The 19,161-nt window shown below is 37.2% G+C and overlaps 2 protein-coding genes across 23 annotated transcripts in view; both read right to left on the bottom strand.

Moving 5' to 3' along the window:
- The window catches only part of FSIP1 (fibrous sheath interacting protein 1), a 68,275-nt gene extending 56,899 nt beyond the window's left edge, over positions 1-11,376 (bottom strand). For 3 of the 19 annotated variants that reach the window (XR_015287685.1, XM_086891956.1, XM_086891961.1), the window contains exons 1-9: positions 10,953-11,362; positions 9,640-9,771; positions 9,075-9,261; positions 8,201-8,284; positions 6,710-6,882; positions 5,772-5,856; positions 4,195-4,293; positions 1,458-1,549; positions 639-746 (exon numbers count right to left, since the gene is read on the bottom strand). Coding sequence is in view for 15 of the 19 variants with exons in the window: in XM_086891956.1 (XP_086748082.1) it covers positions 639-746; positions 1,458-1,549; positions 4,195-4,293; positions 5,772-5,856; positions 6,710-6,882; positions 8,201-8,284; positions 9,075-9,261; positions 9,640-9,675 (864 nt within the window). In the remaining 4 variants the exon portion in view is untranslated. Of the gene's footprint in view, positions 1-638; positions 747-1,457; positions 1,550-4,194; positions 4,294-5,771; positions 5,857-6,709; positions 6,883-8,200; positions 8,285-9,074; positions 9,262-9,639; positions 9,772-10,084; positions 10,926-10,952 lie in introns of those variants that run through there. The other 16 variants (XR_015287686.1, XM_086891955.1, XM_086891962.1 and 13 more) reach the window with 11 other exon arrangements.
- A 1,610-nt stretch (positions 11,377-12,986) lies between these two features.
- GPR176 (G protein-coupled receptor 176) overlaps positions 12,987-19,161 on the bottom strand; it is a 39,438-nt gene continuing 33,263 nt past the window's right edge. For 2 of the 4 annotated variants that reach the window (XM_086892699.1, XM_086892698.1), the window contains exon 3: positions 15,681-18,622. In XM_086892699.1, the coding sequence (XP_086748825.1) occupies positions 17,515-18,622 (1,108 nt within the window). In that variant the 3' untranslated portion in view covers positions 15,681-17,514. Of the gene's footprint in view, positions 13,755-14,350; positions 14,479-15,680; positions 18,623-19,161 lie in introns of those variants that run through there. The other 2 variants (XR_015287908.1, XR_015287907.1) reach the window with 2 other exon arrangements.

Raw genomic sequence — 19,161 nt, 5'->3', positions numbered from 1 at the left:
CAATCAAATACTCTTCATTACTCTCCATGAGGATTATTTTTACTCACTTCAGCTCCTGCTATTCACTGAAGTATGCAGACAGTACATTGTTTAACAATATTATGTTAAAGCACAGATGTCTAATGCTTAAGCAGACTTTATATACTTTTAAGACAGACTGCGTTGGAAGCCACAGAAATATGTCACATTATCTTTCTAAATTGACACACGAGCTTCATAAATGTGTATTTCCCCAACTGCTGCATTTTGAAGGCCATTTATCAGTTGTCAAAAAACTGTTGTAGGGAGTTTTTTGCATGTAGTTGCTGGACTTTCTCCCTGAGACTAAAGCACTAGCCACTCATATTGATACTCCACAACTTCACATTTTATGCAAAAAAAACAGGTAATTCTCTCAAAGTATAGTTAGTTCTAAGGTTCTTTCCTCCTGTGCCTAACTTTTCTTTTATGTTCTGCTGTTAGTAAAATTAACAAAGAAACCAATGAGAATTCATTTTTGGAGACAAATTCAACAAGATTTCTCCATCTATTCTCTCTTATCTCAGTAGGGTACTTCATGGTAGGGCTAAGATCAAATTAAGATTTACTGTAAAAATAAGCCAAATACAACAGATTAGTACAGATTAAATTTGTCATACCTCAAGATCTTGCAATTCAGTCCCATCTTCTGTATCTTTCAATAGTTCAGTTAATCTTTTCCTTTCTCCCTCAAGCATAACAAATTGGTTTCCTGAATCCTTTGCTAGCTGAAATATTTACAAAAAGAAAAAAAAAACCCCATACTTTAGAAATCCACTAATTCAAACACCTCCAAAACAATGTTTTTAAACTCTATGAAATTAACAGCCAAATCTTGTTTATTTCCATAATACAAGTTATCACTCTGACAGAATAATAAAGCAGTCTACATACAATAAATTTATAATCTTATCTTAGTCTTGACGTAGAGGGAGAGCAAATATTTTTCATTGGATGAAAGATACCTACTAGGTCCTCACAGGAAAAAAATAAAGCAGGAAAATCAAGGGATGTATTTTCTCACAAAGACTAGTCCTGTCCAAGCTATACAGACAAACAACCTGTATATCTATCCCTTATTTATGCATCAGGACATTTTCCTTTAACTTAACAGTAAATAAATTTTTTAAAAGTCTTAGGATGTTGTCCTTAAAAAAAATCTATGTCCAAACACAAACACAACAATTCAGTTTCCAGTACTCTTTAACAAATGCATAGAAGCAGTATCACTCTAACCAACATGAGCATCCAAACTGAGAACTGCCTAATACAGTACTCTGCAATAAACAGCAGTTTTAAGAAAGGTAATTTTTTTATTTATGCCTAATTAGCTTCAAAAGTTTCTGATTTTAAAAGAAAACTATCTTCAAAACTACTTCTAGACTAATTTCTAGCTAACATTTTAAAAAATGTTATTGGTTTTATGCTTTAATGCTTACCTCAATGTTCTTTTTAATGAAATGCTGGCTGGTTTTATTTTTGCTATGCGTTTTTTCTGCTGTTTTTTCAGTTTCTAATTCACTTGAGTAATCTGATGTTTGAGGAAGAAAAGTTGTTACATTATAATCATTCCTATTCTGATTCAACAAGAACTGTAATAACATCAATCCCATTCAAATCTTTAGCGAACATATAGAGTCAGTAGACAAACTTTTTGTATTATGTTCTCATTATTTGTGTAAATAACATCATTATAATTAAAACATACTACTGCCAAAATCTAATTTCATTTTCAACTTTTTATTATATGAGATCACTCAATGTTACAAAGGCTAAAATACTTTTGGATTTCTGACCTCAAAAATGTTAAACATGGTGGCCTTAAAAGCCACAGCATTCCTTCAAACCCTCTCATCATTGCAGCTTTCTCATCATTACAAAACCAGACAATAATTTTTTTGAAAACCACAGAACTATCTGGAGACATATCAAGTACATTTTTCTAAATAAAACAGTTGAAAAACAGATGATATCGTTGATATTATTATAACACAGTTTATAAAACAAATTTTGTTAAAAAATAAAACTCATCATAGAGCTGTAAATCTATTAAACAGACACATGATATTCTAATACCAATAGGTTTCTATCCATGACAAAAAAAGGGGTATGATTCTGTTTTTTAGAGACTTTTACTATGCTTAAATAACAATTCCTTTATGAACAGCAAATATTTGTCACATTAAATAGCAAGTCTAAGCAAATACAGTCAACTTCTAAATCTCAAGAACTACTTCAAAAGCAGGCATGGTACTTCTTCCTTTTCTGGAAAGCAGAAATTTGAAAAATGGGTGGGTTATTTCCCTATAAAAAAAGAAATTAACATGTTAGATATTTGAAGACAAGCTATAGGGAAATAACTCTTTTTCAGAGTGAATAGAATGAAAGCAAACTCCCAAAGATATGAAATAAATTTCCTGCATGCTTTACACACAAACCCTTAAGGACTGAGGTGTTGAATGTGACCAAGAATTCCCCTCACAGTTCAAATGCACAACTGTTTCCTGAAAGCATCCTGAGCTTTCTTCACCATTACCAGGCAACATCATGTGCCGAGGAAAAGGATCATATAGGCACTTAACAATCAACATAAATATGACAGGTTGAGTCTTGAAATGAGCAGAACACACCAAACATCAACATAACACACAAAATATACATGACTTTTAAGCTATGTCTTTCCCTTGACTGTAGAATAGTATTTTTGAGAAGGACCTATCATACAGAACATCTCAGAACATCAAAGAACAGAAGGGACAGACATGGATCACTGAGACAAATACAATGAAGACTGTCATGGGTAATTAAAAGAGAAACTGCAGCTAAACAAATTTTCCATATGTGTTTTGGTAGATTTGGCACAAATTTCAAATATTTGGCAAAAATCTTGATAAGACTGATGAAGTAATAGCATAAAACTAGTGTGTACATTCTTCTTCACAAGCTACTCTTGCCCAGGGTCTGCCTTTATGACAGCTGTGACACAGAAATCCAAAAGCAATCAAAACAGTAATTCTTAGCTATTCAGACACCACATCAAAAGCCTCCAGCAGAAATAGTAAAAGTCATTTAAAGCAATATATTGCTCACAAGCTGTAAGCGATCTCTCCTTCATGCATTCCCAAAGAAGGAACGTGCAGAACATCTCAAAATAGAGCAAGTGACAGCAACTCTCAACCATGCCTGTACTGGAAGCTGCAGAAGTCAGTGCTGTACTGAATACTGGTAATGAAACCTGCCATTGTTATTCAAGGGCACTTCAGCACAACTCAGAAATTTTGAAGAAGAGAGCTAAGGGTCAAGATTTATTTCAAGGGAGGAATAAAAACACATGGTGAAAGAGAAATTAAAAGCTCCAGCCCACAAAGTTAAGGTCACACAGTGTGGAACTAAGACGAGTGATACAATTATAAAGGAGCTGAGTTCCATGCTTAAAAATTAAAACATGCAGTCATATTCTACAACTGCAGCCATATCGCTGCCATTGATGCTTCAGCCTTGAAGAATGCACTTAGCCAGTCACCAGGAAGATAGATTCCTTCTGTTTACATAGAATGGCAGTTGACAAACAAATTAACAATTGCAGCTGATAGCATTGGCAGTTGAAGCTATTACTCTTATATCACAACACATGTGAAAAGTTACTAACCACACAAATTTGAATTTCAAATAGGGAAAGAATAGAGGCATATGAGCACAATTCCATTTATTTTGACATGTTGGACACATTACACTGCTAACAGCATTTGAAATGTCTACACAGTGCATGATAACACATAGTCTCTAAAAGAATCAGCAGGTGTTTGAGTTTTGCTAGAAAGTACTTATTTCATAAAAGCAATGCAGACTTTACAGTAATCAGCATAGCAAAATATAAAATAAGTTGTCTGAAGATTTACGTTTGACACAAATCCATACAATTTCTGCTGAAAAAAAAAAAAAACAAAAACCACAGAACAGTTGCAGTTAAATTCAGCACCACTTGTCATTTCTAGATGGTTTGCTGTTCTCTTCTTTCATTTGCAAAAAGGATAAGAACTGCCACTGTTCCAGTAAGTAACCTTGCTTTTTCCCATTTCACTGGCCTTGCCACAGAGGCTGCCTTCATTACCCACTCACTGTACATGTTATTTTGCCATTTCTAAAAATACAAACTCTGCCATTAATAAAGCTTACCCTGGTTTTCTTGGTCTTTATGGCAATCATAATCTTCAGGATTCATGTATGTGGGAAATACTGAAGTAGATATTTCATCTTCTTTAGTACGGGAGGGATCTGTAAGGATTTTTTTCCAGTAAAATTTAACTGAAACATATTTAAAGAAGATCTAGAATCATGTGTATCATACTATAAGACCTCACACTTGGACAGTAAAGAAATTCACTTGGATAAATGACATAAGCACTGTATTTCTCAAGAAATAAAGAAAGGGGAAAGTGTAAAGTGTAAGTCATATGTATGCTGTTTCTTATGGCTGTGTTCTTAACAACCACTGCCCATAGAAGACAATTCATCACATTCTCAAAGATATGGCCTAAGGGCCTAAAGTTCAAATGCCTCTGCAGACACCATGTGGCGAGACATCTAAAACATTGAATGAGGATAAAGCATCCAGGTTTTCACAGCTGGTGTCTGCCTGTGCACGAATTATTGGACTTCCAAGCAGCTTAGGTCAAGGGCATAGTCTAGAAAAAGTGTTCAAGCATCCTAGTTGTTTCAGTTACTCAAAAAAAAAAAAAATCAATTGAAGTGTTCATATGTGTCAGTTGGAAATATAAGTTAGAGCAGTAAGTTGCAGTCTATACACTTAGCACTTACAGGAAAGGACTCATATTGCAAAGAACCATATCAATCACATGTGATTTTCACAATATAAAAAACATACAATAAGCAGTAATAATGAAGTGTAATGGACTCAACTGAAGAAATTATTTTGTTAAACAGAGCATGGGGTAAGGAATTTAGGGCTGTTTAATTAACTCCTGATTTACATTTCTGCTGTGAGTGTGTCAGAAGGTGTTGTTGTGCCTGAAATACACTTAATAATAACTTCAGTTATTAATGAATTTGTACCCAAACTTGTGCTTGATTTCACAGCTACATTAAAAGCTATAACAGCTCTCATATATAATTTATATAATAAATATAAAGCTCTTAATAAAGCTCTGTCAAATTCAAGTTCTGAGAAGCAAAATACATGAAATGTATTCCATTTCAGTATCAACCAGGGCAACCAGCAAGACATTTGTTTAATTAAATAAATAAGTAAGACCTGAAAAGTAAGGCACTAGCATGATATAGAAAAGATAAAGATCAAGCTGGAGGAAAACTATAAATCTATACTATGCACTTTTGTCAGTGCAGTACAACAGAAACCACAGGATGCACATGATATCTACAGGAGATACTTTTCAAATAAAGGAGTTAGCAGTCATATAGTCTTCCTTGTCTACTGTTATTTTAATATATCCTGACATCTACTGGAGGCTGTCTAAACATCACCCATATCAAATTGTTTTCTTCCCTTAGTAACCCGAACTTTAGCATAGAAATAAAAGCAGGTTACATTGTAAATAGTAAGTTTTGTAGAAATATTTTAACTACACACTGCTGCTATTATTATTCATGTACTTCCAACATTCAAACTGAGATTTTTTTCTCAGGAATAACCATTCAAACCTCAAATCCTTATTCTCTCTCCCAAAAAAAAAAAAAAGATAGGATGTACCACAATTCTTTTTCTCTTTACTTACCAGCTGTATCACGCCATGATGAGAACAAAGCTAAAAACTGGTTTGTGTTTTCCACCTCCTCATGGCTTCCTATGCTTCTGATAGACTATTCAAAAGAAATAAACTGTGTATGTATAGATACATTCATGTATTTAAAGTAAATTTTTCAAGTGAAATACATTGTCTGCTTCTCAGATCTAATGAACTTCAGACCCTATTAAAAATTACTCTTCTCAGTTTATTTTCTTCTTGAGGGTATCTGAATATCTCCTGAAATTACTACAGAAGTATGGTGAAACTTTAAAGCCTCTGTTATATATTGTCTTTTATGTGGAGACCCACTTCACCAGACAAAGAAGTTCTGTAATGTCTATGTGGCTTCAAACCCAAATCCAATGAAATTATGAAATGCAGTCAAACTAATCATGTCTTTTAGCAACTCACCTTTCTATTCATGTAAAACAGAGGAAATACTAACTTGTTTCAAGGCATTTAACTGCTAGAGACCAAGACAGAGATAACGTAAAGGAATTTGTGCTGCAGCATTCTTATGCCTTCTTCAGATAGCATCTCTAATTTCTTCAACAACAGACAGCACTGAAATAGCTGGGCCTAAGAAGGATCCCACTTGAGCAGAATAAATGCCTTTCAGCTTGGCTTCACAGACATTACCTCTTGACACACCTTCCCTGCGAGGAGTGAATTCAAGCTAGTAAACTACACCCAGGCAGCTGCATATTTGGCAATTTATCTTACCAATTTTTAAGGACCATGTTCTTCTTTCCTTGACCAGACAATATGTATTAAAAACTATCCATTCTTACTTTTTAAGATCTATTTCTTAATTTTAGTTTGCCAACTGTAAGGTATTTAATAATAAGGCTTCTGTGAAATACGATGATTCTGTAAGACAGTACTCTAAGATATATCAATCACAAAATAAGCAGAACACTTCTAACCTGAAGTTCTTCCCAGAGCATTGCCCTCATTTCTCTGCCTTGCTTTTTAACTACTTTTTCCTTAAAATGCTGTTCTTCAAGTATTGTGTCAAGTTTATTCATTTTCTTTATAGCTGCTTGAATCTGAGCATTTGTAACTGCATCTTCAGAATATTCCAAGTCAGAAGAGTCTGCTGGAGAATATATTTTAAATTAATGTGAGCTTGAAGCATGTCAAAAAAACAAACACTAAAAAGCAGTTCAAGTAATTGAATTCAACCCATTGAAAAGAGTAAAACATTCTTAAACATATGTTAATTTCTAAACCTGTTTGTAGCAGGGAAAAATAGGGAAGTCTTTGCAATGGAATGCTGAATCAAACTCTGAGCTGTAGCAGTTGGATATAGAGGTGTGGAAGAGGAAAAGTCACCTATTTTGGGCAAGCAATTTGATTCAAATTTATAATGGAAGATTGACAATATCTCCACAGTATCAGCAAAAATCATTGACTTTAAAAATGTAAAATAATCTTTTCAGCCCGACTAGTAGAATATATTTTGAAATTAATAATTCTGGGGTTAAGAGGGACTCTGTAATATCTCTGCCTTTAAATATTAGGGAAGTTTTCAGTCTTGTATCTGAGCCAAACCAGATTCTGATACTGGTTCTAAAAACGTGAAAAACAGTGAAACATGATGGAAACTACCCTAACTTAATTAAAGTAGATTTCTATGTTGTCTCCTTTTTTTTTTTTCCTAAATATACAGATTATAATTATAACTTTTAGCTTTTCCCCTTCCTTTAGCATCTTCATGCTCTGTCCTCGTTTATGACTTCCATATTAAGAGTAGAGGAAACACTTGTAGCACTATCCCTAATCCCACAGATTTACAAATTTTGGAGTCCTGCAACACTCTTTCATTTTCTAATCTTTGGAAGTCAAATGCTTTACATGGCCATTTATCCAAGAATTTACTGTGATGCATTGGTCTACAAGATGAGGGATACAACAAGGGGACAGCTATAAAAATTTAAATGAGCTACAGAGGACAGATGGACCCAAGGATAGATGGTAAAAAAAAGAGCACTGGCCTGAACTCAGCAGACTGATATAAACTTTAAACTACTGAGTGAAGCTTTAGGTTGAGTTCTACCCAATTTCTGTTCTGTAGATATTAATACCACGTTTGGTGACCAGCATTGCTGCACTAGATAGGATAACCACTGAATTCTGCCTTATTAGACTGATAGAATCTATGGAAAACTTAAATTCTATTATAGCATTTAAGAAAATGAATATCCATTAATAAAGCAATCTCTAAATAAAGAATTCACCCAATACCTCTTGAATAGCACAATTCACATACAGCAGTATTCTTTTCTAACTATATAATAGACACACAAATACATGACCATTACAAACTCTCTTAGAAGCATTAATAAGAAAAGGAAAAGGTTTTGCTGCACTGTTCATTTTATACACCTGAAAGATACTATCTGATTTTGCCTTACTTCGTTGTCCTGGGGAAGGTTCAAAGAACTTCAACATCTGTGTTTCAGTGCTTTCATCTCCAGAATCTGAAATAGAGCTACATCCTGAAAAACACAGGGAAAAGCCTTTCACAATGAACCATACACATTTTTGTCAATTAGGCATCACCACAGAGACCTTGCAGTGGATTAATTTAAAAAACAGTATGTACTAGTACACCAGAACTCATGCTAAAAACAGGAGCAGGAATCAAGGGATTTCTTTTTACCCCAATTCTGTCATGAAATCTTAACTGAATTTCAAGACAGTATCCAAACATCTGCTTCACTTACTGGCCTTTGCATCTCTGTTTGTAAACAGTCAGACACCCCAGAACATTAATCCATTACTTTTTATAGAATGACAGAAGAATTCCATGAAACACTTCTACAAGTGCTTCAATTAAAGTTATACACTGCATACTTATATTTAAAGTATTTTATTAGTATTAACATTGTTCAGTTGTTACATACTGTAATTTATAATCATAAATTCCAAGTTTTTGGACAGATGGACCATTATCTGAAACTATCTGAAAAGTTTGATAAAAACACCTTAATGAAAACACTTTCTAACATGATTCCATGGAACACACGCAGATGGATTCCTCTGATCTTGTAAACCCAGCTTATGAAGCCACAAGACATTTACTCTACTGTACTGACAGTAATAACACATTTCTTTCAAAGGTAGATTTCAAATAGTGAAGAGAAGTGAAGGTGTGGATTTTGACATCTTTTCCAGAAACTTGCCTATTTGCAACCTCTATTTCCTTCACCAGTAGAATTTTACCCAAAATATAAAAACTTGATATTTAGTCTAGTCACAACACAAGAAAGTTTTAGTCATTCCCACCTGACAACTCATCGGGATTCCACAGGCACTTCTGAAGAGATGTGGTCGTACTTGCCACTATTTGCTGATCTGTTCTTAGTTCCTCAACTTCAGATTTATCTCTGTCATCACCTTTGTTTTCTGCTGGACAGCAATCTTCTAGACTGCCTCTCCGATAACCATCAGGCAAACTGTCAGGTGAATCAATCTAGGAAATTAAATTATTGCCACCATGAAAACAAGGATGCTTTGGGTGAAGAAGATAACCACAATACCCACATGCTATCACAAAGCACAGCAACAATTCTGTACAATACTGCAGTGTACTTCTTAAATAAAAGAACCATTTCCAGGCCTGATACTAATACTAAGAAAGAGCTATCTTTCTTAGATTTCACATTGATTCTCAAGATCATCATTTCCCAGACTGTAAGATTTGGGATTGCCAGGCTAGGGTATATATGAAACTAAAAAAGAAAAAGAAAAAAAAAAAAAGAAAAAGAAAAAAAGAAAAAAAGCTCTTTAGCATTCTACTATGAAGAATTAGGCATGGAGGTTTTAACCTGCTGAAGGAGAGAAACATTACCTTTTGCAAACATGGTTCTGGTGTTAATAACTCCATAGATGTAGATGTATTTAAAGATCTACAATTAGGTCTTGAGATAGATGCAGGCCTTGAAATTTCGTCCAAGCTCCCACTTGTAATACTCACTGTTACCTAAAATTGGGGAAAAAACAGAAAAAAAAAACCATTTCAAATGAACTATTTCATAATAAAGCACTACAAGCCCTGCAATAGTTCAGATATATATCAAGTGAGTTTCAAATGCTTTCTAGCAACTCCATGTTGCAAGGCTTTTCCAGTTTAGACATACTTGACACTAACGTTTTTTTAACGTGTTTTTTAATATATACATAAATATTTATATATATATATATAAAAAGTCAACCAAAGTATTCAAATGTGCTCACTATCAAAGACACTTTGAATGATGTACATCTTACAAGTAATCTCACAACAGGGGAATTACCATGGCTCTTCTTTTTGGTTTTTTCTTTTTTTTAGTCATTGGACTGACAAAGTTAGCACAAAAAAAGAATGAGGGTGTTTCAGACACATCTTGTACACAACTAAAACAGCGAAATGCTACTTATGTTCACATGGGAAGTTCCCAGATCGAAACGATCACATTCCCAACCTCAATTTTGAGTTTAAACCACAGAAATGCACGTTTCTCTGAAAAAAAAAAAAAGTGTGAATTCCCAGGAATTAGACATATCAGTGCATTATGACACGTGCTGGCGATTCTTAGAAGGCTCAAGTGAATACAAGTCTTTATTTCAGTATAAGGGAGGCATAAGGAAGTATAAGGGAGGGAGGAAAGCAGGCAGGGAGGGAGGAAAGTAAGCAGGAAGGCAGAGAGGCAGGGAGGGAGTGAGGGAGGAAAGCAGGCAGAAAGGCAGAAAGGCAGAAAGGTAGAAAGGAAGGCAGGCAGGGAGGCAGGCAGGGAGTGAGGAGAGCAGGCAGGAAGACAGGCAGGGAGGCAGGAACGAAGGCAGAGAGGCAGGGAGGCAGGAAGACATGGAGGAAGGCAGGCAGGAAGGCAGAAAGGAAGGCAGGCAAGCAGACAAGCAGGCAGGAAGGCAGGGCAGAAAGCAAAGAGAAGGAAGGCAGGGAGGAAGGCAGGCAGGCAGGGAGGAAAGCAGGAAGGCAGGGGGACAGGCAGACAGGCAAGAGGAAGGCAAGAAGGCACAGAGGAAGACAGGAGGACAGGGAGGTAGGCAGGCAGGGAGGAAAGCAGGGAGGCACAGAAGAAGGCAGGAGGGCAGAGAAAGGCAGGAAGGCAAGGAGGCACAGAGGAAGGCAGGGGGACAGGCAGGCAGGAGCCCCGTCCTTACCGCGGGAGGGCAGCAGCAGCTGGCGCCGCCGCCGTTGCCGTGACGACCGGGCCGGCGAGGTCTCGCGATAGCTGCGGGCTGTCCCGGCCCGTTCCCGGGGATCCGGACGGGACCGAGCTCTCCCTGCCATAGCTGCGGGCTGTCCCGGCCCGTTCCCGGGGATCCGGACGGGACCGAGCTGTCCCTGCCATAGCTGCGGGCTGTCCCGGCCCGTTCCGGGGATCCGGACGGGACCGAGCTGTCCCTGCAGCTCTGCGCTCTCCGTCCCGCTAGAGGAGATGCCTGGAGGGCGCCGCTTCCCCCGAGCCGCCCCCGTTCGAAGAACGGGAAGGAAAAGTTACTGTGCTGCCCCTTCCCAGCAGAGCCTGTGCCGTGAATTCTTGGTGCCCTCGGCTGGCTCCTGCGGTAACTGGGTCGTGCTCGCACACAAAGGTTGTGGAAAGACTTTTAAATAAACCCGTTAAAATTATTGCTGTGAATACTCACTGTTTGTAAGGGATTCATTAATAAGGGGAGCGCGATTGCCTTCGTAATTCCATCCCTTTTTATCTTTCCTGCATTAAAACATAATGTGAGGACTAATTCCCATGGCCCGATTAACTTTTAGAAAACGACAGAGAATTCCGGGCTCCCACTGCTTCCTTTGATACCCATGCGTGTTAAAATCAGGTTTGCATCGGCAGTAAAAATTCACAGCAGTTTTTCCTGAAGAGATCAAGTGCATCTCGTTCAAATTAAGATTTTGATAGACAAATTTTTGTGCCAAAATAAATTTTACTTGGCTAGTGGTATTGTGTGTTGCGGTCTTCAGTAGGGTTTTTAGCGATGCTTACAGAAGGTGGCGTTTTACTGTCACATGTGCCCTAAGAGAACAATTTCTCCTGGTGTTTTAGTGCAGTAACGATGCAATGTGGTTCACAGTTAAGAACTGACGACAAACAGAGAAAATGCACTAGTGAACCCTGTGTGGTTTTGCCTCCTCCCTAAGCATGCTGAGCTCCGGTACATTAAAATGTTAACATGTCTACTGATTGCTAATGCAATAGCAAAGTGGTGTTTTGGACCCTGTGGTGCTTTCCAGATAGTGCAGATGATGGTGACTTGAAGCAAAAAATACAAGAATGCATGTTTACATTCGCAAGTTGAATATGTATGGCCAGTAATGACAATGAGAAAGCAGCAGAATGGACAATATAGTTCCAAACTACCTAAACTAAAATATGGGGTGTCTAGGAATTACATTAGCTATGCATAATGAGGTATAGCAAGCAGCTAGGTGTAACTGCCCCAATTTTTAAATTTTTTTTCTACAGTACAATGCATATGCTTAACAGCTGACAGTTTGATTTGTTACTACCTTTCCCGTTACAGACTGCCTACAAGCTCACAAGAGCCTTTGAAAAGAGACTATCCAGCTCTGCATCTGGTTATAAGTGGACATGAAACTCCTTTGAAATTCTTTGAAACTTCTTACTGCTGCTTGTCCACATAGAGCTAGTGAAGGTTTCCAGTGAGGCCGTCACACCTCAGACTGAGTAATAATGGCTTAGCAGGGGTACCTCAAACCACAGTTATCTTACCATCTGCTATGTATCCTGGAAGACCCAGTGATGAAGAGGTTCATAGAGTTCATCTCAAATCCTGTAAATCAGGTCATAAAAGTCTTCCTCTCCAATAAGGACTAAACTTTTTTAATAACGTTAAATCTTACATAACCTTAAATACTGTTATAGGTGGCAGGTGCACTTAGGCTTGAACTAGAAAAGCAGAATGAAGCGTGTGCTTTCTTTTTTTGCCTTTCCAGGAACAGGTCAATTTTGTTCCAAGATAAACTAGACAGTTCTTTGAAGTATGACAATTTAAAAAAAAAAAAAAAAAAAAAAATAAAAAAAAAAAAGGTTGGAATGGAGAAAACTCTTTGTGTCTAAGAAGTAGACAGCAGGAAAAGCACTCCAAGATGTGCTTTTCATCCTGAAAGATAGACTATGACATGATGAAATCACATTTAGACAAGATGTCCTGATACTCAGAACACAGTTGTCATAGTAACAGAATTTATTTATCCTTTTCTTCCTGATCCAATCAAAAAGAAATACAAACAACAGGGGACATACAGGGAAATTGTTCCCAATTACTACTTCTTACCTTCACATCCCCCTTCTGAAAAGCCTTTTAATACACAAATAGGTAGCCAAAACTCCTTTCTGTCATTGTCTCATACATGTTGAAGTAAAAAAATTAAGGTTTTTTTAATGCTCATTAGTTATTTACCTTTGATTACTTTTTTTTTATATCTTTCTGTATACTCACCTGAAGTACCTCTTATTTACCATAGGCAATATTTCTTAAGGCAGACTGTAGCAGTTCCAGTACTCAGGTTAGGACAAGCACAGATAATATTTGCTATATTAGTTCCTTTACAGATTAGGGCAATAAACAGACTCTTTTCTTGCAAAGGACAAGTGATTATGTATTAGTATTTTTGTGAGGATGAGTTCTGCAGTGTGTTCCATCAACAACAGTGACACAGCACAGTAACCTGTCAGCTGAGGGAGACAGGCCAAGCTACAATGCTAAGTCCAGACTCAATGGTAAAACTTCCATTGTTTATTAAAGCCAGCTATTAATCCTCTGACTTGCATTGGAAAAACTCCTGTGTTGACAAAACTGCCTTCCATGTTGCCACATCTTCTGCTGCAGGACAAGAGCAGTGCATGGGAAGCAGGAGCTCAAGATGGACTGTGCTGTGCTGAAGTCTCTCAGTGCTGTGGAGTGCAGTGTTGGGAGTTTGCTACCAAACAGCTGCAAGGCAACACAAAAAAAATTTGATCTTGCAAGTGTCTCAGGACCTTCCGTGGCTTAGGAAGGGATCCAGGCAAAATGTAGAGGGTTTAGTTTTACAGAAATGGAGGCCAAGAAGTTCTAATACTGCTTAGTCAAGTAAGTGTGCACAAAGGAGTTTTGGGAGTACATCACCATCCCACTGCACTATGCTTAGCCATAGGGAACCTCAGGATGCAAAACTGCTGCTAGAGAAAACCTGTTTGCATTAACAAATGTTAATCTCATTTGGTATTTCTGGTGCTTCCTTTTTAAAATAGTCCACTTTCTCCTTACAGAGAAGAGCAAAATACATTTTTTTAAGTACTCCACCAACATAGCATTTAGTACTGAAGGACAGTTTTGGTTTTTCATTTCATTCAGGTTCGTTTTGTTGTTTTTTTTCATTTTTGCATGTTTGTTTTAATTTAACAATATTTCTTAAGGATATCACAGAACAATAAACTGACATTGTCCTTGCAGTCTTTTCATCCTTTTTAAACTATTTCCTCCTTTGTTTAATGTAAGCTCTATTTTCCTCCCTTAAGTACAAGAATAATGGATTCTAACTTTCCTACCTCCATGTTTATTCTCCATTAGAAAGATTTAGCCTTTAAATCCATTTGCACTTGCCGAATTACCCCAGGCTTTTTCTTCTTAAACTCCCACGGCTTTGCTTTGTATTTCCCTTTTGTTCTTCAATAATCTAGAAAGAAACAATTATCTTACCGACATCTATGGTGGTTAAAAACAACCACAAACAAAGAAAAAGACCAAAAAAACCCCCCATAAATTACTTCTGCGTAACTTTAATGTGATGCTATAACAGGACTTGATTTTTTTTTTTCCATGTTGGACATGGAAAACATTTTTTCCAGGTGAATTTGAAAAAATCCAAGAGACAGCACTAATGACTCAAAGCTAATACTCTCTTAAACAGAGTTAAAAATGAAACAAGTTAAATATTCCATCTTGCATAGAGTTTTCTGAATGACTCTTTTCTAATGGCAATTCTAGCACAGAAACTGGTTTGTGAATTTTACACAGATTAAACAGGTTGGTTTTTACACAGGTTGGGTTTTTTTTCTATAAAAAGATGCACTTTTGTGAATTTTTTCCACATGGATAAATTGCTGAAGGATGGACTAAAAACATTCTGAAGTAATTCTTGAGGTATGGAAAACCACTGTAGTAAATTTTTTTGGTGAAGGATTTCAATGTCTTTGGATATAATCTGCTAAAAAAATACAATTAAGTGTTTACATGTGTTCTTTTTGAAAAAAACAGGTATTTTTGTCTCAATGGTAAAAACCCATCACATACCTTTCGCTTTCCAGATATAACTCAAAATTATATACAATTTAACTTAATTTTATCATTGCTGTTTCATTCAACATGGGAGTTGAAAAGGACAAAACCAAGTTTACTTCTCAAAGGAGTTTACTCTTCAAAGGAGTTCAGATCTGAGTAAACATTTAGCCACATTCAGTAATCACAGAGATTATGAACAGTACCTATATGCAGGCAGGACATGAATGTTAAACTTAGCCAAAATTCATAAGGAAACTACAACTCCTACTTTGATTTTTAGGTTTTCAATATTTTCTTTCACCAATTTTGGAAAAACAAACACTCCATTAAATTACTTTCTATTGGCACTTAAAAAAAATTGCATGCTATAGTACTTCTCCACCTCTCCCACAGAAGGACCAATTTTTTTCTGGAATCTTTCTTCTTTCTGATTTCAGGCAAGCTATGTCTATCTTCTCATCTCTGTATCTAAGGGCACCTCAGGCTCACACCACCCATCTGGACCCCTGGAAGACTGTTCCTCACTCCCAAGCTGAGAAGCTCTTGAACTAGCAAGAAACCGAAGAGGAAATGGAGAAAATGTTTTTTACACACTAATTTATACACTGTTCTTTAAATACATTTTTATTAAAACATTTGCTTTTAATGATTTGTAGAAATCCACAACCTTGGAGCCATTAGAAGCTGGTGACTTGCTTCAAAGAGGTAAAAGGAAGAAAAGGTACATTCTGCTTTGGCAGAATTTTTTTTCTCACTTTTAAAATTAACTGGTTGAATTCAGTAAGTTATTGTGAACTTGTCAAGATTCTTCACTTTGTCCCTTTTAAAGAATGCTTTAAAGAAAACTACTTTCATAAACAGACAGTAATCACAGATAAAGGTTCAGCATGCACGAAGGGCTGAAGTACAGGGAAACCACAAGGAGCAAACAGGCGTTACGAGATTGTGCTTTTAAGAAACTACCCACAGAGACAACAGTGAGTGCAGATGAAAGACTACTTGAAACTGAACAAGAACTAAAATGCCGCGGCTACAGTAGTTCTAGGTCACCTAACAGACAGATACAATTTAAAGTTCACATTCAGTATAAATGAGACAATATGCCTGTGATTTTGCAGAGAGGCAAGCTGCAGCACAATGCCTGAACTCTCACAGAAAGCCTGCTGAGCTGATACCAGGGTTGGCACGACTGACTCGCTCAGGAATTAGGCACCAGATTTTAAAGTCTTGTGTTCATACATTGGGTGGTCTGCTCTGCAAGACGAGTGGAGCAGGAAGGTTGGTATCTGTGTCTGTGAAGATAGAAGGAAAACTTCTCTACCACTGGCAATATTGAGCAACAGCATTAATAAAACTTTGCCTTTTGGCATATGTTGCCAGCTTCTTCACCCAACAGTTCAGCTGTCACTGAAACACTCAGAATCCTTCTCTGTGAGTCTCTGTGTGAGAGAGGCAGATTCAGAAACTGAGACTGTCACACTCAGAGAAAGGCCACTAGCATTTCACACCCATTTCTTTCATTTGCTAGCTTTCCCATAACAGAACAGCAGAGTGCACCAGCAGCTAAGTTTATTTCAAGGTTTACCCCTTAGTTAATTAATACATACATGACACTGTAAGGACTTTTGTATATGCCCTTTATCACAGGATTCTTAACACATACATATTTATTGGAGTCAGGATTTGTCTTGCATGGTCTCCAATCCAGCTTTTACTTAAAACTACAGGAATATATGTGGAATATTTATAAAAAGAGGTCTTTCTCAGGTTTAACATGCATTATGATTTGGGGATTCTTGGCTTTTTCAATGTTTTAAGCCAAAAAACAATGGTGTAGGATTTAAACTATTTTAGATGTTAGGCAGATGCTTGGTAACTAATTTGTGCAAGAAAGTTTTAACTGTGATCAAATAAATGTGCATAACAAAACAAATGCACCTAATAGTCCATCCAACTTCATTAGTGAAATGTGCAGAATCTTGCTGTGTCTATCTGCGGGAGAGTAGGACTTACCATGATGCATGTCTTCTGCTCTTTACAGCCTTTCCTCTTAAGTTACTTTGATGCCCAGTCCATTTTAATACAACATAACATTTCCCAGAAAACCAACTGCCACATTTCCATAATTCAGCCATAAAGAGTTCTCAAATTCATATGTACTTCTGAAAGTTAATAACAAGGTAACATTGCAAGGATTTCAGAGATCAAACTACAAATTTCCATATACAATTTGATATATTTTCAATAAGTATTTCATATTAATAAGGAACATTTGTATATATGTTTTTCTTTTGTTTGTTCATTTAACTTATATTTGGCAAAAAAAAACAACCCCATCAGGCCATAACAAACTTCAACATAATAAAGATCCATGGGATCAAACATGTAATAGAAAGTGACCTTCCTCTGTCACTTAAAGCTTCTGCTCTTACTAAGAATCCACCTTGGGAAAGATACTGACTTTATTGTTTCTGCTGGCTTTTCTTTCTGTTTTACACTTAGGCTGTTTTGTCTGGATTAGCTCTTCAGGGGTATTCCCCAAAGGAGGCAGGAGTCGCTTCTTATTGTTTCGGTTTTCTGAGAGCCACTGTGGAGGCAGCTCAAAGGGTCCAAAACCAAACTGCATGGCATACTTGTCATTCACTGTATCAGTTTCTGTGGGCACAGCTGGGGCCACCTGAGCTGCAGAGTCTGCAATTGTCTGTGGTATAAACCTGTGAACCGAAGTCTGTCCTAGCTCTAAACCGGTGGTAGGGATTTCTTTCCGTTGAAAGTCACCAGAGCCAATGGATTTGGTCTCATTCTCCTCATCTTCCGTGGGCTTGAAGATTTGTTGTTGCCCGATATGAAACATCTCCAGAAGCTGGCTTCCCGAATGGACACTGGGCTCCAAGTTATCGTCTGCAATACCACCAGAGCTGACGATGTTTCTCCTGCTAAACCTTTGGTGCAGCTGTACTACTGTCCCCACTAAGCACTTCCGTACTGATTTGTTAACAGTTAAAAATAACAAAGGGTTGGCCAGCAAAGAGACCTTGGGCAACCAAATAGCGGTGAGGAGCAAGAAGACTGAAATATCTGAAATATTGAGTATGGTGCGGTAAATCACCAAAGTCACGTAGGGGACGCTGCAGAAGATAAATATCATAACCATAGAAAGCAGCATGATGTGGAGCTCAGCTTCTCGCTGGGAGGCATATGGGATAGAAACTGTATTTTGAGGGGTCCTTAATGCAGCTATGATGACTTTTCTCTTCTGGCTGGCACTCAGCGCTCTGCGAATAAGAATCATAAAGAGAAACACCACAGCCACTGGTACAATCACAGTGGTGATATTATAAATGACAACATATATCAGGTGGCCAAGGGAGTAACTCCAAGATTCAGAGCAAGTGGACATGGCATAAATATCAGACACATTGGTCACAGCAAATACTGGAATGCTGGCCACTATTGCATGGGCCCAGATATAGATAACCAGGTCTCGGGATTTTGCATCAGATATTTTTCTTTCCAGAGGGTATAAAACAGAGTAGTATCTGTCAAAAAAAAAAAAAAAAAATTATTTTCACGTGCATACTGCTTATGAGAAACCTCTCAGGAGCCATCTGAGCATAACATTCCAAATCCCTAACTGGGCTGCCAACTGACTACCCCTTTATGAAAGAAAAACAAAACAAAAAACTACAACCCCCCCACACACACCCCCAAGGTCTGCCTTTGCAGGTCTGTCTATAGAAAAACCTGAATATTTAAATGTCAAGATCACATTTCTGGTGGTGAAAATTTCTTTCAATACATCATTTTGGCTGATGCATATGAATATTATTTTTAAGATTTCACCATCTACTTACTTGTAAACTAGACAACACATTGCACTCAAAATTTCAAAACACATGATGGAGACACATGCAACATTCAAAGACCAGACTCATAGTTTTAAAAGTTGCTTTATAACAGACTTTTTCTGGATATTTGGAAAAAGCTGTTGGCCACAGATTACATGTATCAATCTATTTGAAGTACAATGGTGTTTTGCTTTGCACAAGCTGTGGTTGGCAAACCCTGAGCAAAAGTG

The sequence above is a fragment of the Cyanistes caeruleus genome, chromosome 6 (genome assembly GCF_971803275.1).
Source record: "Cyanistes caeruleus chromosome 6, bCyaCae1.hap1.1, whole genome shotgun sequence".
Lineage (NCBI taxonomy): Eukaryota > Metazoa > Chordata > Aves > Passeriformes > Paridae > Cyanistes > Cyanistes caeruleus.
The sequence above is the reverse complement of the archived record's forward strand: the minus strand, read 5'-3'. Positions and strand labels throughout refer to the sequence as shown.